Genomic DNA, 25,200 nt, shown 5'->3' with positions numbered 1-25,200 from the left:
CTCAACTATGTTATAACAGAATGATTCAATATACTATTTTTATTTCTGCAAAATGTGTGTAAAATGGCCATAAACAGGTTTCCTCATTATATAAAATGTATCTTTAAACTAAATTTAATTAGCATATTAATGTGTTTTTGGGGCAACATGTAATGAAAAAACAAGTGTAATAATGGGAGTAATAATTGACAAGATTTTCATAATAATATATAATATTTCATAGAATATAGAAATATAATTTCTTTCCCTGTTCATTTGTTATGTCTCCAAAAATGCGTAATAAACATGCTTTTAGTCCCAGTGTCCTCCTATGAGGACTGTGAATGAGCTCTGTACAGGACATCCAGACTTAAAACTGTGGCATGTACAGTCTCAGAGAAATTCACAAAAATATAATGTCCTCATATGAGGCCGCAGGGTCTTAAGAGGTTAAAATAAGTCAAGTCACCATGGCACACCCCTACTAACCAATGGGAGTTAACTTTATACTAATTTTATTTGCATGTCTAATGATATGTGGACATCACATGTTGTCTGCTTTGTGGCAATAAAATGAGAATCATAACGAAAACAAAACCAAGCTTCCAACTCATATGGTGTTTTTAAAATGTGGCTTTTACAAACAAATGTAATATGTCTACTTGGCTCCTGAAATGGGTCGAGTACTACTGCTCTAGACTAAAACAGAGAGAAATCACTCAGTCAGAGGTGTGGACACTTCCACACACAGATGTTCAGCTCCCAGAGGGAAAAACCAGCTCCTGCATCATCAATCAGTTCAACACAACATCTGCAGCTTTTACACAATGACCTGAGATAAGCTATTGTAGCAGACAGAAACACAATGGCATGTTTGCTACTGATGTTAACCGACACTGGTAATATAGCAGGATTTGTAATAAGATTTCTGCTACCATGTGTTGTGTAGAGAGGCAGATTTGGGATGCGAGTTGAGAAGGATAAGCTCATAATCCATTCTTTGCTGTACATAACAGATGATCTCAGTAACGCCAGATAAACAAATTCAGAAGTACAGGATGCACCTTACAAAAAGGTTTTGACAATCAGCACAAAGTAGCAAACTTGTGCAGACTAACAGAGCAAATGGACTTGCCTAAATCCCTTGAAATGTATTTTGATCCACCAATGAAAACAGGATCAACTGTTGTTGAATAACAGCCTATCTGGAACGTGCTGAATAAAGAGATGTGAATCAAATTATCTAAAGTAATTAGTAAAAAGTAATATTTTACTAAAAATGTCACCACGATCACTCTTTGAACACACAGATCTCTTTTTTTTTTCAGAATAGTAAAGCAAATCAGTTATTTTGAACTAAAATATTTACAGACGTGTTGTTTCCTATATACTGCTATTAATTGTATAGTGGTTATTAGTGGATTTTTAGTCATTTTGGGCTTCAAAAATAAGAAAAAGCGCCTGTTGGATCTTGTGACTGAGAAGAAACATGATAGCTTGTGAAAAGTAAATCACTCTGGCTGCATTAACGGAGAGTGATGAATCAGTTCCACTGTGGTCACTCGCAACTGAAGTTCCTCATTATCTTATTGAGAGAGCTCCAACCGAAGATCCATTAAATCAGTATCTGGATTTCGCTTACGGGAGAGTCTGAGACTTTAATGATGACGCAGGTCTGCGCTTTGACACAAGTAAATGAATAATCCTGGAGCAATGCCCAAGCGTGATAAAGACTTCAAATCATCACCTTCTGCCCTCCAGTAACCTCTAATAAACTACAAGACTGACTCCAGACTAGTACAGGGGTTTCATATCACTCAGCTTGTAAGGAGAAGTAAGTGAACACCGTCATACCAGTCATTCTGCTATAACCAACTGGATTTTCTAACTGACTGAACTCAAAGCAGCTCTATGTCACGTAGGCAGTCGTGCTGCTCACAAAAGGAAGCTCTGTGTCCGACTGTTGCAGCTGACTGCCTGCTTTGCTAATGTGTGACTACGCTTTCTTGGAGAGATATCACTAGCTGACAATGACACTGTTCTGAGACCTCAGCAGAGAAGAGCAGCTTCATGGTGACGCCAGCACAGGCATGTCAGAAGACAACCGAAGCCTGACCCCAACTGAAAAGACTGGGGAAAAGATAATGCCCATACACAGCCTACTGAATGTAACTTTACCTAAGATAAAAAAAAACACCACTCTAGATTCACCTCTCAATTCCCAGATTTAAATATGAAAATATTAAGACAAATAATGCAAAAACATATATAAGAGTATTCTGCAGTAAACAGTTTACAGTAAGAAAAACAGATCTGTGTGTTCAGTGATCATGGTAACAAAAATAAATAAGTTTATACTAAAATATAAAACTGTGCAAAATAAATGTTTATTTAATTTAATTTTTTACATTAAATTATTAGATTCTAATTAATTTTAATAATAAAATAATAATAATAATAATTTTAAGGTTAGAGATTTTTTATACAAATGTTAGTTTATACAGAAATTATTCTTATATTATATTTTAATATAAAAACTGCCCCTGCTGGTAGATGCCGCACAATGTAAAAAAGCATTTTTTGAAGTTATGATAAAAACAAAGATTGGAGTATGTTTTACCAGAAAATTCCATTTCAACGTCAAACGTCACGTTTAATTCAATGTGTTGCCATTTCTTTGTAATTAATTGTGAAATTTCCAAGAATTTTCCTTAGTGAAAATTGTTTATACACCAATTTTTGTTTTTTCAGCTACACCATTTAAAAGTCAATTTAAAAGTAGCCATGTACTCTTATAAATAAATCCTTGAATAGGGTCTTACATTGTAAAAACTCTGCTTTAACATGAGATTTGTGACTTTTTGTAGCATAAAGTCATGCTCACCTCATTGACGTTAATCTTGGACTTTGCAGAGGACTCCAGGAAAGCACAGCTGTTCCACTGACGGGCGAGATTCTGGCCCTGTTCCTTCCCGACCACCCTCTCGTCTTCCAGATCACACTTATTACCCACCAGGATCATCGGCACCTGAAAGGAAACACTTCCATTGAGTTTTCAGATTTAAATGAGTCATTTAAGGATGCCTTATAGAAATCAAGTGATAATACAATGGTTTAGGGATTAGAACAAAAAAGTCATTGTCTGTTTGAGAAGAAGTGACAATTCATCAGCACACCACTAGAAGTAATAAAGTAACGGATTAGATTATAATGGGGAAAAAAACAACAGTTAAAATATAAATTTACATCGTCATCATTTCCATGCGTCTCTATTTGTTTTTCATCTAGGGAGCTATTTAGAGGCATTAGCAGAAACTGTGCTGCTATATTAGAAAACAGAAATCATTCTTAGGGGGCCACAGTTGTCGTAATTCCTTAACTGAAAAAGATACTGCAAAAAAGAGGTTAAAAGAGGGAAAAAAAAAAAGAGATGGACGAAATCCCTTTGGTCATTTTGAGGCTCTAGATGCCTTCATATTTGCATACAACTCCATAAATGCAGCTAAAAACTCCCACACAACTCTCAGTTTTTCAACCGAGAGTCCAGATATCATAGCAGAAGTGAAACTATGAGACACAGCATTTGCATTTATTTTCAGCAGATACTTTCAAACCAACAAGGAAACTGACATATTGCGTAAACGATAAAAAACAAAGCAAGTAGCCCAGGCAGAATAAATAACTGAAACGTCCTGTGTTAAATCAGCTGAGCTGAGGAAGTGGACAGAAATAGTGCGGGTCAACTGAGGTCGTCACACTATCATCTTTCTCAGAAACCGTTTAGAATGAGTTCTTACACACACACACACACACACACACACACACACACACGGATTCATTTCCTCTCAACAAACTTGGCCGCAATTCAATATAAGCCTAGTGACAAAAGACACTATATCTTAAGGGAGGTTCTCACATAGTTATTTTTGCAATAGGAAGTCAATCATTATCAATTAAAGTTGTTGATTCTGAGTGAGTATGATTATGATCGAGTATGATTAATGTTATTTTCATATGGTTTTGAAAAAACAACAACAACAACAACAACAACAACAACAAAAAAACATTATCATTATGCCTATTAGCGACCTCCAGCGATAACATTTCTGCAATCAAAATAAACATTAAGTAAACTCAGCTACCAAATTGTTTGCTTGCCCAACCAGAACTGTCAAACAGAGAGAGGTGGACAAAAAGAGAAAAACTCTGTTCTTATGTCAACAAAGACGAGCCTCTTCACAGCTGAAAGGTCACCCTTACTGACGATGGCAAGCATGAGGGCTCAGAGTGGGTGTGAAAAAGGAGATACTGGTACTGAAACTATCAAAGCACAGGGTGAGATGAAAACTAAAGGTAGGGCAGCAGACAGTTTGAGATTCTGTAGATGAAATGGAGTGCTGGACAAGACTCACATCATCCGTGTCTTTGACCCGCAGAATCTGTTCTCTCAAGTCCTGCAGATCATTGAAGGTGGACTGTGCTGTTATAGAGTATACTAGTGCAAAGCCCTGGCCGTTCTTCATGTACAGGTCCCTCATTGCTGTGAATTGTTCCTGAGTGGGAGAGAAAGAGGAGGTGAAGTGAGGAAGAGAAGTGTTCAGATAGCGTATGGAGGAGTTGAAGTACCAACGCTTCAAAACATTCATAGTGAGCTAGCACAGAGCACTTTTTTGTGTAGTATCACTGTCCAAACATGAAATAACCCATATTATACTAACAGATACAAAAACTACCGTTTTATTGTAGTTATTATATCTGAAGCCAAAAAAAAGGAGAGAGACTTTAAATGGTCATTTGATTTTAATAAATAATAAGTAATAATTCAAAAGTTCAGGGTCAGTAAGTGTTTTTAAAAAAAAAAGAAATTAATACTTGTATTCAGCAAGGACTTAAACTGATCAAAAGCAACATCAAAGACATTTATAATATCCCAAAATATTTCCATTTCAAATAGATGCTATTCTTTCAAACTTTTACTATTTATCAACGAACAGTTTCCACAAAATATTAAGCAGCACAACTGTTTTCAATATATATACTGTGTGTGTGTGTGTATTTATATATACATAATAAATATACACAGTACACACACATATATTATGTAAACAAAAACTTATTTTGGATGCGATTAATCGTTTGACAGCACTAATAAAAATAAATCTTTCTTGAGCAACAAATCAGCATATTAGAATGATTTCTGAAGGATCATGTGACACTGAAGACTGGAGTAATGACTGCTGAAAATCCAGCTTTGCCATCAGAGGAATAAATTACATATATTAAATATTAAAAACATTAAAAAAAGAAATCAGTTATTTTGAATTCGAACAAAATTTCACACATTTTTTTTGTGGTTCTGAATGAACTTTGGCTCAGATAGACAGTTCTTGTCCTGCATGAGCTGAACGTCAAGTGAACTGATAAGGTGTGAAGTTAATAAGGCCAGAGCACATCCGTAGTATAACTTTGTATAGTAGTGTGTTGAATGTGGTCAGAGCTTCTAAAACCCGTGGAGAATGAAGATGGCTGTCAAAGGTAACGTGTGATATGTCTAGTAAAGGAAGGATATGGAGGAGAAATAATGATTTTTCTCTCCAGAGGACACAACAGTGTCTCATTAAACGTGCTAGTGAGTGGGCACGAGCTCAGGATCTGTGGGGGAGAAATCCACACAAACAAACTCAAAGAATCGCATAGTCTTTCTTTCTTCCATGAAGATATTTTAAGAATGTTTTGATCCTTTTTGGAGATCGAAAGCTGCTGGTCACAATTGACTTTGATTACAAGAAAAAGAGCAGCATAAACATTCTTCGAAACATCTGCTTTTGTGTTCCATAGATTAAACAAAGTCATATAGGCTCAGAACAATATGAAGGTGAATGAATGTTCATTTTAACTATCCCTTTAACAGACTTAATACTTGTGTATGCCATTTGCAGTTTGTTCAACATTACACAACAAGTCATTGACTTTGTGGTTTCAACTCACCCAGTTTCAGGATTCAATTAAGATTATGTTTCGGAGTCTCCTTTTTTGCAACTAGCACTAGATTGAATAATACGTTGACCATTTCAGAGCAAGTGCCAGTCCTACTGTACAAAAACTGTAGTCAATTTGTAGTTCACAACTCTGACAGGAATATTCTCAGCTTTTTTGGCTCCGTTTCATTTGACCATGGTTCCATTCTGGGGCAGGGAGCCCAAGGACAACATTCACCATCTGTCACCACAACTCAGAGTTGTAAAACAGGGGCTTGTGGAACTGGAAATATGTCCTTATCCCCCATAGGGGCTGAAATCGCTCTCTAACCTCCTGCACCTGTATGAGACGAGGATGACCACGAGGATGCACATGCATCATTTAACTTACAGTAGGGGGAGACCGGGGCAAATGCAACACACTTAGCTGTGCTACGGTCAAGACACACAATCAGCACAGCTCTCCGCTCAACAAATGTGATTGATTTACATTGTGAGAAATTTTCAACAACAACAAAAAAAATCTGATTTGAAAATGTTTTTGAACGTCCGATTTGTTACTTCTAAGGTTTTAATGCCATTGAATTCAAACCATCCATTTAATCTCCAGGTTGATGGTTAGAAGTTAACACGGATGACTGATGCTGGCAGCTACCATACAAGATTTTATCTTGGCTGTGACGTCAGGGGACATTTAAACACCAGTTGCATGTAATAGCATGACTGACTTGAAAAATCATTGAATCTTTAAAATACATAGATGCATGTATTATTGTAATCCGTAAGTTATTAAACAAAGTTATGATCACAAACTGTCTTACCGTTCCGGCAGTATCCAGAATTTCCAACATACACTGCTGTCCATCCACCTCCACTTGCTGCAAAGACAGAGAAACAACAGAAAATCAACAACAAACTGACTGGCATCAAAAAACAGCCTTTATGGCACAAAGACTATGACACTTTCAGACTGCAACACCATTTTACCTTCATTTTTGTGACATCATATGAGTAGCAAAATGGTTATATGTGCTTTCATGTACAGATTTTTTCTAATTATAAAAATAATGGTTCTCCAGTTTGCATACAGTGGGACCCAGAAAGTATTTGAACACATAAGCAATATGTAAAAAATGTAAGTGAAATTCAATATTAAGTGCAACTTAAGCATTTAAAAATGATCAAATATACTGTATATGGGGCCTCTGTATAAGCAGGGAATAAAATCTGCACTAATAACATGTGGTACTGTATGTCAACACCGGTAAGCCTCGCCTACAGGAGGTGCCCATGGGACAGCAGCATAAGCAACAGCGAGGAATGGAGGTGCTGGTCAAGATGGGGCTTCCTTTTACTGTTTGAGTGAAGGTTCATTTTTAGACACGGCCTTTGTCTCAAGGCTTTGGACAAGGGCCATTAAAATATAAACATCATCGAACACAGCAGTCTGAGCGCAGGGTCGATTAGACATCCCACAAACGCACACACAGCTTTTTCTTTGACGTGTGCTACTGGGGCGGGACGGTGTGCATCCTGTAGAAATGTGTCAACTGGTAGAGATTCTGTCATGATATACCCGCACTGCAATTTTTAAAAAATCTGACATAAGCAGAAATCTATATTATACACAGCAGACTGTGTCACAGATGGGCGTTTCCAGTTCATTGATTATAGACAGCTTCATTGATTATAATGGGAGCCATTTAGTTTTCCTGCAAAGCGCTGCACCATTTGGGTCTTGTGTAACTGAAGGTTGTTTAACAATTTGGGACATAAATATAGAATTGAACTGATGTGCAGCTGTATATTGCTGTTTATTTCATGTGAAGGTTTTTCCACGTAGGTTTCATAACTGGCTCAAGTTGGTTGCCGCGTTGACCAACAGAAAACTGCTTGGTTTAAAACTACCTCTGTGTGAGCTGTGCTTTAAACAGCATTGCAATATTAACAATAGACAACGGCTCTTTTTTTGTCTGTGAAATTTTGCAGAAACTTCAATAATGTGACCGCACCTAGATATAAAGTCACAGAGTATAATGTCACAATTGCAATTGTGGGATATAAAATGACTTTATTGGTCGTAACAGAAAACATTTACACATTGTGAGATATAAGAGGTAGCAAATGTGAGATGTCAAATCATAGTCTCTAGTACTTCTTTACTTTTTTCAGTCAGAATAAATGATATGAGGTATTTAATTCACTCGATTATAAAAGCAGTATGGGTCCTACAAAAAATATATACAGACTATATTTGGATAAGTCCATTTCATGTGTTACTGTACAGAATGTGCTGGGCTAGGAAAAGGTCAGAAAACAATACATTGGGTTTTGAGTCTGGAAACCATTAAAAAGACATTGGTTTGACAACTTATGCACAATAAAAATTATGCAGAACTTGCCTTTCTGTATGAGTCTTCTATTGTGGGGTCATACTTTTCCACAAAGATCCCTTGGACAAACTGAACAGTCTGGAGAGCGGGAGAGAAGGACGAGAGGGAAAAACAAAGAGAAAAGACCATGTCCATTAAATGTTACGATACTCAAACACGAGCATGTTGACACAGTGCAAAATGACTTTCACTTCCAGTGGCTGACGGGGAATTCCATTTGAAAGGCTTTCAAAGGGAATAAACAAGCCACTGCATGTCATTATCGCTCTCCTTGCCCTGAAAACCATGTAGGTGCTCATACGAAAAGGGCAATGGCCACTTCACATAGAAAAAGACCAGAGTGAAACCTGCACTCGCTGGTCAAGGATCAGAAAGCATTCCGATGTTGCCGGGATACCGGTTACCTAGCAGTTAACTACCACTGTAAATATAGAAAGATTTATAGATGACAACCAGGGGTTGGGAGAACATTGCAGGGGGTTGAAGAACAATTGTGTGGAAACAAAAGGCCGAATTAAAGGCGATCGGCTCCGCAGTGACTTCATAGGAAGTGCAGGGGCGGCGGAGAGTATGAAAATCATGTGACGCTGCCCACAGGTGCGGGGGCTTCAGGGCCTCCATAGCTCGGGTGACCTTTGATCATCCTCTTTGATTCGCACTTCACCCAGCCTAGATTCATTAATGAGAGCTCTGTTTGGACAGGGATCCACATACAGGCGTAAACAACAGAAAACCATTAAGATGCTGATCAACTGTGAGAGGAAGACAATAGCCTGATGAGAGGGCGAGGAGAAGACTGAGCAAAGGCAGGTGATGTCAGTCACGAGGTACGAGCGATCTCATTTTATGAGCACTCGTCACATACAGCAGGCTTTGTCCTGGTGAACGCGAGATCATTTGTTTACCTAATGCCTCTGTGTGAATAAAAAGAATCAAGCTAAATAAACAAGAGCCTTGATGAGTGAAGAAATAATCATGAATTTAGATTAGTGCCTGTGTGCTGTGAAATTATGGGCAGCTAATGCTGTCTCTTGTAGAAGTCTGTTGAGATGAGACTAGTTAATAGAAAAGATTAGAGAGGATCTTAAAAGGATAGTTCACCCAAAATGAATATTCTGTCAAGACGTTCATTTTGTGTGTGTGTGTGTGTGTGTGTGTGTGTGTGTGTGTGTGTCTGGATCTATCGATTCATTTCAAAAATAAGTAAAAAGATAAATTGATAAGCAAAATATAGAAATAGCAATAAATAAATAAATGAGTGCATACTGGACATAAATGCATACATAAAAATTAAAACACATATACGTACAATGAATTGAATATACCTCTTACAGGATGAGAATGCTTTTAATTTCTGAATTAAAAATTAATTTTGACATTTTTATTGGGGTGTGGGGAGGTGGTATAAATATAAAAAAGCTGACAACTGTCCTTATTATAAAGAAAATACCATTAAAACACCATTCATTTATATTATATAACAAACTTGGTAGTTTAGCATAATATTTTATTACTATTTCTTACAAAAACAATGGCTTCACTGCTTATTAATATTTGAAAAAACATTTGCCTGCAATATCAAGGTCATGTGGTGCAACCAACATGCAGACACGTGTGTAAAAAAAAAAAAAGTAAAACAGAAAATTATATCATAAAGAAGACTTCTAAAAGCCCTCAATAAGTCAAGAAGTCTCTTAAAATTCTCTTAAGGCAAGGTTAGTTCAGGTTGTAAAATGTCATGTGCTATGTCAATGAATGAATAAATTAATTAATTTAAACGTGTAAAAATTAAATACTTTCACATTTTAAAAAGTGGTGAAAAAAAATGATGCCGATTATCATTTTTGGATGAACTACGTGCAAGCATGTCTCAGCAGTGAATGTCAAAGACGGATGTCTGCATGTGGAAACACACAAACACCTTGTTCTCTTTACTCAAGAGTATGTTGCTTCACTCGTTTTCTGCTTCGCTATAAATCCACGAAGAATGATTTTTGCAAACCGAGGATTCAATCTGAGAATCCCAGTGGCAGTTATATCATCTCTGCATATGCAGTGAACCACCTCTTACTATTCCTGTTATCTTCCTCACACTTCATCAGCCCTATGCACCTCAAGGCTGTTGCTGGGCCACATTGTGCATGTGTGCCTGTTTCAGAAGCGGGTTAGGGCATGAAGTCAGCAGTGAGGACACCCAGGGTTTGTGAGCGGCCCCGGAGAGGTGATGTGTGCTGATGCAGCGGAGTTGAACTGATGTGCTTGAGACAGACCAGACCATGTGCACAAGTGTCAGCTGGCACATATGCTCTGAAGTCTTTTATCCTGCAGCTATGCTCCTCATTCTCTCTGGCTGGTTTACACTAGTGCCTCTCTAATGCACACACACACACACACACACACACACACTCTTCCTGGCTCCGTTCCTTACAGCAGCTCTGAACTACGACCTACTCCACACACACACACACAGAAAATATTCCATATATGGAGAGAGATGTGGAAACAAGGCATGTAAATTCAGTGGAGGCCATTGATTACAATGTTCCAACAAAGAGCAGTGAGGATGTGTGAACGAGAGGAATGTGTGTGTTGCTCTGCTCTCAGCGATTAGATCAAATGCACACAGGCACGCTCAGCATCCTGATATCCCAGCAGTCACTTCAAGTGAAAGCAACAAATATTGTGGAGATGATGGTATAAAGACTCGTACATAGTGTGTAAGAAAAATATTGCATTTTGTTTAATAATTATTATTAAATTAAAAATGACTACTTTACTTTCAAGCCACTATCAGAGTAAATGTTAGATGTATAAACATAGTATTAAGACACTTTCAATTTAATTCAAATCTATTTGTAAACCACTTCACAATAAATCCTTCCAAACCAACTTAGAAAAAAAATGTATTGTTAAAAATAACTGTTAAACGCACTACCGTTCTGTAAGACTTATTTGTAAGATTTATTTTTTTTAATATATTTTATTTTTTGCACCATTATACATATCTTTAATATAATTTTTGATTTAATTTAATCATTTTTTTAATTTAATGCTTCCTTGCTGAATAAAAGTTTACCAAAAAAATTAAAAACGAAACCTAACTGACCTCAGTTTTGAACGTTAGCGTATCTTAAGTTGGCACGTTAACTTTAATAGCCCAGAAAAATGTTGTAAAATATTTTTCTTTTCTCTCAAATTATCCATAGACCACCTAGCACCCGCTTGCGAGCCGCTGAACCTAGTTTGAAAACCGTGCCTCTGATTTTAAGTTTGAAATGCGAATGAGATTTGAGGTGAACGGTGGCTTTTGTTTTTAGGCCATTGATGAGCAACAACACATTAGCATGTGCAGTCTAACTCAGGCACACAGAAGTCAGCAGCACAATGGCCATCTGAGTGGATCCGCTCCTGCCTGCAGGCAGATGGGCTCTCTGTGTTAGCTCTGGTAATCCATCATTACAGCTCAAGCTGACCCTTTTGCTCCTGTCCGATTCTCTATACTCCCCCTGGACTACCGCAACTCATCTGACAGATAAACTTACAGGGTGTTGCCTGGTGATGCGACAGTTCCTCAAAGTAGACAGATCGAGTCAATGAAAAAAAGACAAGAAAAAAAGAAGTGTCATGATATTGACCTTAAAATATGAGCCCCTGGTGTCACCATCAGAATTCATGCAGGTTCCCTGAACACTTCCCCACCTGCCATTGGTTGGCCCAACAGGAAGTCCCACCTCAAACTCACAGCATTGGTTGAGTCAGTGTTACTGTGTGCATCTAGTTGAACAAACTCAAACTCAAGTGAATAGCAATGTTTTGCTAGATTGTTTTAATTTAGCGTCAGCTCATTCAATACAACAGTGATGATTACTGAAAAAAAAAAAACTGATTTGAACATAATGTACCGTTCCTTAAAAGACAAGTAGTTCATTCATTCCGGTAAGTCATTTATTTGTCTTTTCGGAAGATTTGCGGGGCCACTTATAAAGTGGCTGGCCATTGTTGCAGTCTATACAGCTCTATTACAGGACACCAGGCTGACCCCACAGTAATGATCTAATTTTACAGACCTGTCTCTTTCCCCCTGTCTGCATGGAGCAGGACAGGAGCTTAATGTGAATGCACTTACAACACGATTAACTCTGCATGGCCATTTCATCCAGACCCATCCATAGTGGCCCAATTAGAGTTAATGGACAATAAAAGTCTAGGCTGAGAGGGAAGAGGATGGAGGCGGACGGTTCTCACACCCTGTGGCACACATACAGCCAATGGGCTCTTTGTTGAGCCCTGAGGTGAGTGGGTCGGGCCATTGTGGCTGCTCTCCAATGGGTGAGCCATTTGAGTTCACTGGGATGGAACAAATTAGGTCAAAGTGGTGTCAGCGGGACGTACGGTATTACATGCGGAGTACTAGTGTCCTAATGAGCTAAGGAAGCTAACAGTGACCTCAATCATAAGATACAATTCATAAAGAAACCGCTCTGTTTTTAAACTTCAGGGTAAATGTGGAAACTTAAAGCTAATAGCATGCAGCAGAAATTTTCCACAGGGTTTTTTCGTTCTGACCCACTGTATTTTTTGAAGAAGAGCTGCCGAACTACTTGTGGTTTCAAAATGCTATTCTGACATATATTATGCTGACTGAATAGCAAATGCCAATGCACTGAGGCACAGTCATTTCGCTGTATCAATGACTCAGCTATGTGGTGTTTGAGTGGCTCAGAAAGGGCACCGCAACCGACCACAGGCCAGTTTGGTTCTCACAACCTTTATCGACCTGACTGGGGACCGATGTTCTCCAGAGATGCTACATGGCTGGACGGAGCAGAGCAGCGGCTCTTTCAAATGGGGAAACCAGTTTCTCTACACTTAGACGATTTATGTTTTTTCCCAATATAGGATGTAATTTGTTATATATGTTGAGGGGGATTCCTAAAATGACGATGCCATAAAAGGAAAGACAAATTATTTGTTACAAAAATGTAGGGCCCTATGAAATCAGTTTTATTTTTTCTCAAATTCCGTTTCATTTTTTTCCAAATTTCGTTTTTTTTTTCCGTTTGAATTTTTCTGGATTCCTTTTTTTCCATTTTAATTTTTCTAGACTCTGTTTTAATAGTTAAATTAAAAAATATTAATCCAAAATTAATTGAAATCATGAAACGTACACAATTTAACAGCAATTGATAAAAAAATATATTATTATTTTATTTATTTATTTTTTCAGAAATACTGTGCTGTGTATTTACATTTTTCTGGTAAATAATTTTCTTGATAAATATTCCTTAAAAATAATGCTTTAATAATAATTTTATTATTAGTAGTAGTACTATCATTACATTAAGCAATATATTTCTGTCACAGTTTCTTCAAGTTAAACCGAACTGTTATTTTGACGGGTTGCTGTGAAAACCTTTAAGTTTCTGTTTGTATATGATATGACAGATAGTTTTTCTCAAAATAACATGTAAAATGCTTATGAAGTGACTCTCAGAGCAGCTCTAGAGATTATGTTCATGTGTTCATGTACTAATATATTGAGGTGGCAGAGGCTACACAGTAGTGTGTAGTAAACTAAAACTGTCAAATAGTCAAACTCATCTTTGACTTTATTTCGTGTTTTCTCTTTTTTAGCCAATGAATCACACTCAAAAAATGAGTGAAGTTTAGAGAGAGAGAGTAACTATAACTGTACAAAAACGTACAAAAAGGAGTTACTGTTGATCAGCACTTCCTGCAGACAGGGATGTCTATCACCCTGTCTTTTTTTATGGAATCTAAAAAACTCCCACACTGATGAGCAAACTTTTTTCAGGGTTAACCAGTGTGTTTTGCTTGTATCATCATCACTGACATGATTTCTAACTACACACCGGGTCATCGTCTCTTTTCCAGTGCCAACTGGCATTAAGTTGCTGCACTGTCACCTACTATGTTGAAATGTCAACAATATAGTTACAGCCACTGGATTATTTATGATATTATCATATGTGTAGTATTAACACAATATCAGTATTTCATTTTAAAATTTAATGGCTATCGTTAATATTCCGACACCCCTGACTGAATCACTTGAATTTGAGATGCTTGTTGATGAATTGGCGTTACTTGTCCATCACAAGGAAACTGTAATGGAAAAACCTCAGCAAGCAGCACTTATAATATTTGTGGTCTAGAACCAGACTATAAGATCTTTATGAAAGATAAACAAACATGAAAATTGTATTTATGTAGAGAACGAAACGGCATGAAAAAGAGGGATAAAGGAAGGAGGCAGGGAAAGTTGGCAGCCACTTACCAGCGCAGACTTGCCGACACCTCCTGATCCGAGGACGACTAACTTGTATTCACGCATTGTGCAGTGTGTCCGCTAACTACCTGAAGAAGAAACAGGAGAAAAAGATAAGTCTACATTTTGTCAGTCAGAATTTCATACAAGCAGCTAAGCTACTCAAAGGAAAATCAATACGGTTTTATTTAGTTGACTCTCTATTAAACTTTTAACACAAAAAAGAAGTTCATGAAAAGTACACTGTAGCACTTCAATGCATAACCTGAAGCTGAGAGCCGTAGTCAATCAACCAACAAAAGGGATTTAGACCTGTGGTCGGCCCTCAAGTTCTGAGCTATCAAAAGGCCACCAGCGTGAAATTGCTATAAAGCAGAGTATCTAATCTGAACTGCACCCTCAAGACTCCTGCCCACTCATTAATTAGAATGTAAAGTTTCCTTTGACATCACAATTATGTGTCAACTTCAGCTTTTGGGTTTATCACAACTCAAAAAGATAATCAATCATTTGACACGTAAGGGTGCGCTGCCCAATGAAGGTGTTTGGTTTGAGGTCACGTAGTTGTGCATTCATGCCATTTCCTCCTTTGCAAGAAGAGAGTGGAACAAGAGCGGTGTGGTGGGGTTGACACAGATCTCAGATAAACGACACCCACATAGACAGATGTGAACTGCTCCACACCCCGTCTCTTGGGTCGTTCTGTCTCTCTCACTCCTCAGCCGTCTCGTGCAACACTTAGAGTAATAAAATTACTTACAGAGACATAGTATGTGAATGTGCAAGGGCTTGGGTCAGAAAAACACTTTATGTGCACAAAAGTTATGAATGCATGGTCCATGCACTGCAAGTGTGATTTGCAAAAGCTTTACGTGAACTCGTAGTGTTGTGGCGGTAACAAACCTAACTAAGCCAGCCCTTCACTGGTCGACTGATAAACACAGTGATAAATGCATAAACACTATCACATTTTCAAAACAGTCTGCCATTGGTTGACCACACAGATAACTCCACCCCAAAGCGATGCTATTTGTTTTTACTATGGTCAGGAATTTCAAACAATGTTTTGATAGCGATATCAAAACATTGTTTGTTTGAAATTCCTGACCATAGTACAAACCAATGGCATCGCTTTGGGGTGGAGTCATCTGTGTGGCCAACCAATGGCAGACTGTTTTGAAAATGTCTTTGCAATTTTGCTTGGTGATGCTAGTGGTGCAACACACACCTCAGCTTTAAACCAGATGTGTTGTTATTCACATAGCCAGCTATTAAAGAGTTTATAACTAGTTTAAAATAGTTTGCTCCATAAGAATCTCTTCAAAGTATTCTTGATCTAAAAGAAAAAAACTGAGAGTTTATGATAACACTCGGTATAGTGCCACTTGAGGCAACCGTGAGAAACTGTACTTCCATTACATGATCATATATATAAATACACTGCATATATTTTAACATATAAGCTGAAATCGAAAATAATTACATTATATACATGAAAAAAAATCTAAAATTACCTAGTCAACCTCATTAACTGACTAGTCAGTTGTCAGATGAGTCAATCATCAAGACTTGGAGTCATGGATATGTGTAAAAAAATTCCAAACATCTGTCCGTTTCATTTCCCTCATTCCAGCCAGGCTTGAGACCACAGAGCAATGAGTTTACAGGGGAAAACAGGAGGCCCATATCAGATCCAACATGCTGGGATTTAGTGGGCAAGATGGCTGAATCTGGAGCCAGACTGACTGTGTGACCACGCTCTGATAAAAGAGATTACCACTTACTCACATCTAATGCAATAGACACGAGGGTATCTGAGACTGAGAACTGCCCCAGCCCACTGCACTCCCTCTCAGCAACAGATCAGTGCCAGCAGCTCCGTGCTGAAGAACAAATCCTCAGCTGTCATCGAATGCTATGCTTTCCATTTTCATTGGCAAAGTATAGAGGGAATGGGAGACGGAGAAGGAGGGAGAGTAGAATTGTGTGGAAAACATAAAATGAGTGAGAAATGTGAGGGTGACAGAATAAGATGCTCTATCAAATGGGAATATGCTGTATAAATGGAAAACATCTTTTAAACAGACGTATCAGTGTATGTGTCAGTCGAGAATGGATTCAGCACAGAAGTGCGAAAGCAAATATAAAGGTGAATGTAACCTCTGAAGATCTCATTCTTCTTCACATATGGTTCATATACACTATTAGTGACTCCCAGTTGGTAGCTGAAATAAGACCAACAAAGCCTAGAAGTAACAAAAACAACAGCGGTTGATTGGGTCAAATTGACTATCTATGTCCGTCTTAACAACAGTGTGAATTAGTCTCTTTTTAACAGAAACACACATTTTCTCAGGGAAAAGTCTGATTAGATCTTCACATATGCACTCCACATATGCTTTTGGTTGTCAATGAAGTCCTCAGTCGCCAGGGATTTACAGGCTTACATCACAGAAGCAGAGGAATCTGGGTTTGTGGGAATGAGACATCGCTGTGAAATCATCTTTATTGCAGCATTCAGGGCCATTCTGGATCATGTTCTGGATTGGAAATAGATGTGAGGGATTGAATGTGTGCACGCGCATTTCTGCAGGAGTAATTTCATTATAAACCCACAATATTTTATTTAACACAAGAAGACCCAAGATAGTTTTCTTGCAGCTGCTATTATTTGATATTAACCAAAACATTTGAAGAAAATGATCCTTTAGTGTGAGTCTACAAAATGTTTGTCCCCTTTTAAAGGGGACATTGGATGCCCATTTTCCACAAGTTGGTATGGTTGGTATTTAGGGTCTCTACGAAATGTCTGTTACATACTTTGGTTAAAATTCCTCAATGGTCGTGTAAAACAACACCCTTTTTACCTTGTCAAAACAGCTGTTCACAGTGAACCGTTTCGGTGCATGTCTCTTTAAATGATAATGAGCTACCGCTCACCCCACACCTCTCTTCCGTGGGGAGTGTCGACACAAGACATGAATATATCCGCACATGGCTCGGAGGTGGTCTTACTCAAATAGCTAGCTATTTATGTAGAAATCAGCTGGAAACTGAAACAGCTGGCTGGATGACACAGTTTCAGCCTCAGAGAGCCCATAACGAACTGACTGCATGTTTTCTTTTCAGCTTTTCTGGGCTGGCAGACAGTGGGAAAAAAAAAGACAGTGAGGGGAAAAAAAAAAAAAAAGTGAAAATTTCGATGTCCCCTTTAACAACTGCCAGGTGATAAAAAATGCTTCACACTCCAGTAGATAGTGGTAATCTGACTTTCTTTTCTGGCCATTTTAATAGCAGTTAGCAAAGTACATTTCTGCTACTTGCAGGACTGAACTAACATTATTGTCCATTTGTGTGGACACTAATATGGTTATTATAGCTAATATAGTTAATATATATTATCATTCTTGGTGTGAACGGGCCTTCTCAACAGAGAATTTTCATTTTTGAGTTAACTATCCCCATAATAATTCAAATAGGGGGTCTTGATAGATTAGAATAGTGTACGAGCAGATAAGAAGGGGAAAAACGTAATGGTCTGGCATTATTTGCGACCTTTATAGTACGACCTTTATCTGCTGCAATGACTTTGTTAATGAGAATTACAGCTTGAGTCATAAATTGCAAAACATTACTCAGGAAAAACAGTGGTAATACTGTATCTCAGTGCATCACACAAACATTAAGGGCTGCCGAGGCCTGTGGTCGGTGTCACAATGACTGTGGGAGTTGGAGTTGAGCAGTTTTCGATGGTCATATTTAAGTAAGATTGCGGTGCACATGACAGGGTGGATTATGACAGGAAATCGTACTTGATTTCTCAAACCATCCTCTTTTGACACACCACGCCTCTTCTGGGCTATAAAGTCAAGTGATGACAAGCTCAGCTCAAAATATCTCTGAGACTCCGAGGAAGACACAGGGTTTTAAACAAATGAGCGACTTCAATCTTCTGTATGTGTGACTAAGCGGAAGACATGCAGCGTGACCCAAACTGTCCCTGACCTCTGACGCACCCAAATCAAACACGATTCAGTCAGAAAGCCGTGGAGTCATCTTAAAGCTGTTCTGATGGGAATCATCTTCACAAGATTCGAGAGTTTCCGAACACATCTGCTCTACACCTTGTTGAAAAATGAACAGGCGCATCGCGTTGCACAAGCCACCGCGCCTGTAAAGTGATCTCTCTCTCCTACAATGCTTCCCCTCTAGTAATTAACCAAGCAAGATCCCTTGATGCTGTGCAAGAGGATTTTCTCAGTGATGAAGAATCCAAAACAGAGCAAGCAGACGCTTCGGATCTTCCTCTCAAGGATGACTAAGGTCTGGAGTTTCAGCATGCTAATGACCTAGATAAACTTTTGACATCAAAATAGAAGAAAATACTCTTTTGGTGACAACTTTAAAAGGAAAAAGTTCTTAAAAGGAGTAAATCTTTATTCACGTCTATAAAAGTTTTTTTTTTAAATGTCAGGATTACAATATTATAGTTAGCTGAAGTAAAGAACAATAAAAGGCCTTTAGGCTAGGTAAACAAGTGTATAGACGTACATGTGAGAGTTTGTAAGTGAGAGGAAGTTCAAAGTCATATGTAAATGTGTTTATCCATGTGGTTTGACAGTATTTTATGCGTGTTGTTTACGCCCAAGTTAAGTATGCTTAAAGGGGTCCTATTATGCTATTTTTCAAAGTCTTGATTTTGTTTTGGGGGTGTACTAGAACAGGCTCTCATACTAGGTTTTTCGAAAAACACATTATTTTTCACATATTTTACATTATTACAACACCTCTCTCCCCAGTCTGGCATGAACGGCTCGAATAGTTCCTGTATCAAATGAAGGCCCAACTTCTGAAATACGAAATGTGCTGTGATTGGTTAGCTGGGCCAGTGTGTGCTGTGATTGGCAGCACTCGGCGCCTGGTCGGGAAATGTCATGTCCCTTACCATAGCCGCCTGCGAGCTTCAGTGTAAATATTGCGTCAAAATCAAATCAATTTGAGCGCAATTTAAACCCGGATGATTGTAACCACTCTAAGTTCGTCTGCCTTGGGAACGTTAGCGTGTCTCCGACATAGTGATAACACTCGTTGCCTTCTCTCGCCCCATTTGTCGGTATTTGTGATATCACAAATCCCGGAAAATATGCGTTGTAGTCCAAATGATTTGTTAGTTGTAGTTTTTAAAAAAGTGATTTCTGTTAAATAAAATATCTCCTTTTGAATTGGACTTTGAGCTTTGTAACTTTGCAGATCCTTTTTATGCTCAAACAGCAACATTACAGACGAACTAAAGTTGAAAAAGTGAAAAAGCATAATAGGACCCCTTTAAGTGGGCCACCTACACACACTTAAGCTGAGACCTGGTTTTATCCCAAACAAAGTTAAAGGAGCAGTTCACCCAAAAATTACAATTCATCATTTACTCACCCATACTCATTCCAAATCCATAATCATTCATCTTTGAGACACAAGTATTTGTAATGTAAGAGTTCTCTCTCCCTCCACTAAAAGTCTACGCAACCAAACCCGTTAAGATACAAGAAGGTCGATTAATTAAAATGCTTGATCCATATAGATTAGTTTTCCGAAGTACAAAAACAAAAGAAAAATGAAAGTCAGCACAGAACCGATCATCTCTTCTGCTTTACTAGTTATAGCACAGAATAAACATGAATGAACATCAGAAGGTCTCTTGTTTCAACTGTGGAAAGACGTCAATACACACCATTTTTCAAGTTCAACTCCACCAACGTTAATCTACTCTCCTGTCTGGTTTGTTTGTCGGACAAAATGGGACAAAACTCCCCACAAAGGGTGAATTGTGTAAAATTTTAATATTGGTCATTTATCAGACCATAGTATAAAATATATATGAAAATATTTATGGGTGAAATTACCTGCTCAGACACTATGAGACAAAGCGAAGAGCTTTGGACAAGAAAAATAAAAAGGACATGGCTTACAATAACTTCCAACAGGTTATTTCTGCCTAAATTATGAGTAAAAATGGCATGTCTCAGTAGTTGGGCTTTTTTCTCTGAAATGTTTCTGAAATGTGACCTCCCAGCACTTGACAGATACAGAGAAATCAGGAGCAGAACAGAAGGAAGTGCTCTCAAAGAGCTTTGGACAAGAAAAATAAAAAGGACATGGCTTACAATAACTTCCAACAGGTTATTTCTGCCTAAATTATGAGTAAAAATGGCATGTCTCAGTAGTTGGGCTTTTTTCTCTGAAATGTTTCCTTTTAGTTTTTGACCTCCCAGCACTTGACAGATACAGAGAAATCAGGAGCAGAACAGAAGGAAGTGCTCTCAAGGGCTTCAAAAGAGGCCCAGTGAAGCCACTTATCGTTTGGGCACCTGTCAGCTACAGTCAAAAGCTGAGCGATATCATAAGCGAGAGCCCTAAATGACGAAGAGCGTGAGCTCTTATGGTCCCAACAATCTTTCCACCCATGTTTTGGCAAACCGTTCCTTCTGTATGACTATATTACACACAGCGACAGTGGAGGACGAGCAGCACTCGGGTTAATGGCTGAGCAGGCTGCATTTGCTCAGTCTCAGGTTGTCCTCAAAAAAGGGTCAAGAGTGTGAGAGAGTCTCAGCAGCACCACAGTGAAAGTGATTCAGTGGTGAGTGGATTCTGCCTCTAAGACCCTCAAATGTGGTGTTGAGCTACTTAAAGCCATTAAAAGGCCTTTGAGGATAAGCACAGCCTTCTGTTTAGATTCACACACAAGCTTGATAAAGAAAGGGTCCCAGCACATACATGAAACCAGGTCTCAAGACACCACTTAAATAAAAAAAAAAGATGTGGGTCAACCGACACAAGGGACACAATGATTCAGGTCTCAGGTCTCATCCAGCTGGAAAGCAGCATGTCACACTGTATTCTGAAGCTGTACTGTGTATATAATAGTGCAAATAAATCAATATTACAATTATGGCTTCCACACAGAAAATGCGTTACAGCAATCATGTAGAAATACTCCAAAAGGCATACATAACAGAAGCAGACATACATTTTATTAAAAGTAATACAATTATAATATTATAAATAAATATATTATAAGACCCAAAACATTTTAATAGTACATGTACAGTATTATTTGAAATGAGTATTCAATTGCATTTGCAGCTCTAGTAAATAATGACCTTTTTAAAGTGCTGGAACGCAAGGGGTTGGTCATCTAGAGAAGTCATTTTAATTGAGTCCAATTAGCTTTTGCCAAGCAGAGCATTCAGATCTCTGAATTAATCTGCAAAATGCTTTAAACACAGTGAACTCTCGCACTAGCAAAATACAGTGTATGCAGATAATATCTCTGCTATGCTTTGTTTATGACCTACAAAGTACTTGCTAACAATGCGTACTTCTTACTTCATTTAAGATCTTTGCAAAGAGACTGTAATTTTGGTTTAAGATTACCGTACATGCTGTTAAAGGTGCGTTACCACAAAAAAGGCCTGTTAAACCACACAGAAGGATAAAGAAAATGGAGAAAACGGTTTATAGTCATCCTTCAGACATCAGCGTCTAACAGACCAATCAGCCTATTTGACCGTTGTTTTTGTGTGCTAAGGTAAGGGAGACTGAAATGTGCAACGGAACAAATCAACAGTCTTGCTCTCAACTTGCTGGCCATTCGTCAGGGCCAGATTCAGCTAATCACTGGAGACTGCGCTGGTAAGGGATGTATCCGCGTTACAACATGCTGCTGTTAGCCTTCTTCTAAAGCTGGCGCACAAAGCTACTGGCAACAGAGCACAAGAGGTTTATAAAGCAGAGCACAGGCCGTCTGAAAAGGTGTGAAGCGCACAACAGAGGGGAAAAAAAAAAAGTGTTAAATGGAAGAAAAGAGTGATATTTAAAATTTGCTGATTAGGTCTTGTGGCCATTACAGATGCTCTTCTTAAAGGAATATTTTATAAAAAAAATATGACTATATTGAAAATTCTGTCATCATTTACTCAGGCTGTTCCAACCCTGTATGCCATCATAATTTCCATGGAACACAAGAAAATATATTTTACATACAAGCTTTACACCTTTACATAGATTTAGTTTTTTTCTATTTAAGTAATCCATACAAACTTGCATATACCAAAAAAACTTGCCTTTATGTGAAGAACAAACATCAAAATGCACAAATACAAAAAATTTGGGGATGACAAATATGCTGATCGTTTTCATGTTATGGCGGATAACTGATAAATGGCCAGTATTAAAATTCCATATTATTTCACGATTTCATCTAAATAAATTAAAAATAACAGACTATGTTTTCAAAGACTACATTTAAGTGCGTGTTAGATGACAGCAAAGATAATCTTCTATAAAAATAGTATTTTAATAATTTACATGATACAGATATATTGTGCATTAGGCTGACTGCCAGTGGTCACTATGAATTGTCATTAAATGAAAAAAAAAAATCAGTGAAGCGCACAACAGAGGGGAAAAAAAAAAGTGTTAAATGGAAGAAAAGAGTGATATTTAAAATTTGCTGATTAGGTCTTGTGGCCATTACAGATGCTCTTCTTAAAGGAATATTTTATAAAAAAAATATGACTATATTGAAAATTCTGTCATCATTTACTCAGGCTGTTCCAACCCTGTATGCCATCATAATTTCCATGGAACACAAGAAAATATATTTTACATACAAGCTTTACACCTTTACATAGATTTAGTTTTTTTCTATTTAAGTAATCCATACAAACTTGCATATACCAAAAAAACTTGCCTTTATGTGAAGAACAAACATCAAAATGCACAAATACAAAAAATTTGGGGATGACAAATATGCTGATCGTTTTCATGTTATGGCGGATAACTGATAAATGGCCAGTATTAAAATTCCATATTATTTCACGATTTCATCTAAATAAATTAAAAATAACAGACTATGTTTTCAAAGACTACATTTAAGTGCGTGTTAGATGACAGCAAAGATAATCTTCTATAAAAATAGTATTTTAATAATTTACATGATACAGATATATTGTGCATTAGGCTGACTGCCAGTGGTCACTATGAATTTGCATTAAATGAAAAAAAAAAATCAGCATTAAAAAAAAAAAAAAACATCAGCCTCTGGGTTTGAGAACAACATAAATGAGAATAAATATTGACTAATAATTTTTGGGTGCACTATCCATTTAAGAAAAACCTGTCAAATGTCAAACTCGCATGATGATGTATCATTCATTCAGGCATTCAGTATAATGTCACAAGATAAACATAACACAACATAAGGAAGACATCAAAAGCTGTGGGAAGTGCAAAGGTCATGGAGTACATGAAGCAGATTACAAACCAAAAATGACTAACCAACACTGGAAAAAAGAGAAGAACCAGTTTATCTCCACTCGAAAGATGGTGGAATCTTTTGCCCGGAGGCAGGCTTAGGTGTAAACACAAACTGACAGGCTATAGACACCGGGAGTCAGCAAGAACGAAACATCTTTCCACGGCCGCGAGGAGCAGACGGTAAGCGTCATTTTGAAAGCGAAGCAGCAGCGATGTGAAGCCGAAAAGCACGATGGTCTGAGTTCTCGCATTTCAAACCTCAAAGACTTCTCCATCTCGGCCAAATTCATTTCGGCATGCGAGCGCTGGAAAAAGTCGGCGTTAGCCAGCCGTAATGCATGTCACGTTCTTGGGTTCGGGCATTGGCAGACGACTGGAGAGAGGGAAGCGTTTGCCGTTTTAAGTACTATCCCTGCAGGGCACACAGTGCTACAAGTGCTAAAACGTCAATCTAGCTAATAGTCGACAAGCATCAGTAGTGCTGGATTTGACACTATGACACTGTTTCAACAGAACTAATGGCTGCCTCAGAGTTTAACGATAAGCTATGCTGTCATAACGACAAGCTACAAGACTACTGCTGCCTTGATGTCATGTTGGCATGATCGTATTTACTACATAAGCGCCCACAACAAAGTCATAACTACCAGTGGGAAACTGAAAGTCTGGGCTTCAGTAAGAATCATGGCACAAGCAAACTGGCATTGGTCATAACATGTTGTAATGGTGAATATTCACTGCACAGTTTAGAAGTTTGTGTTTTGTTGATGAAGAACAGCCATAAAGCTTGCTGAAAAATGTACATTTCCCATCATTTTCTTTGGCTGCACCAGAATGATGAAATAACAGCTTAAGCATCAAATTCTTCATCTAGTTGCACTAGCTTAAAAAAAAATTTTGTAAAGTGAAAAAAAAGGGAAATACAATAATATTTAAATGCTTGGGGATGGTTTTGGCTTTTATGCGTAACAAGGCTGCATTTATTTAATCAGAAATAGAGTAAAAACTGTAATAATGTGAAATATTATTACATTTTAAAATATATTCTATATTTCTACTTTAATATATTTTAAAATGTTATTTATTCCTGTGATGGAAAGCTGAATTTTAAGCAGTCATTACGCCAGTCTTTAGTGTCACATGATCCTTCAGAGATCATTTTAATATGCTGATTTGGTTCTCATTATTTAAGTTATTATTATTAATGAATGAAATTATGTTGAAAACAGTTGTGCTAGGTAATATA

At 37.8% G+C, this 25,200-nt stretch overlaps 1 protein-coding gene across 2 annotated transcripts in view; it reads right to left on the bottom strand.

Moving 5' to 3' along the window:
• LOC107732995 (ras-related protein Rap-1b) overlaps positions 1 to 25,200 on the bottom strand; it is a 51,143-nt gene that overhangs the window by 1,552 nt on the left and 24,391 nt on the right. For both annotated transcript variants that reach the window (XM_016544485.1, XM_016544486.1), the window contains exons 2-6: positions 14,649 to 14,728; positions 8,360 to 8,428; positions 6,779 to 6,835; positions 4,392 to 4,532; positions 2,864 to 3,007 (exon numbers count right to left, since the gene is read on the bottom strand). In XM_016544485.1, the coding sequence (XP_016399971.1) occupies positions 2,864 to 3,007; positions 4,392 to 4,532; positions 6,779 to 6,835; positions 8,360 to 8,428; positions 14,649 to 14,705 (468 nt within the window). In that variant the 5' untranslated portion in view covers positions 14,706 to 14,728. The remainder of the gene's footprint in view (positions 1 to 2,863; positions 3,008 to 4,391; positions 4,533 to 6,778; positions 6,836 to 8,359; positions 8,429 to 14,648; positions 14,729 to 25,200) is intronic.

The sequence above is a fragment of the Sinocyclocheilus rhinocerous genome, unplaced genomic scaffold, assembly GCF_001515625.1.
Source record: "Sinocyclocheilus rhinocerous isolate Xijiao unplaced genomic scaffold, SAMN03320098_v1.1 scaffold400, whole genome shotgun sequence".
NCBI lineage: Eukaryota > Metazoa > Chordata > Actinopteri > Cypriniformes > Cyprinidae > Sinocyclocheilus > Sinocyclocheilus rhinocerous.
The sequence above is the reverse complement of the archived record's forward strand: the minus strand, read 5'-3'. Positions and strand labels throughout refer to the sequence as shown.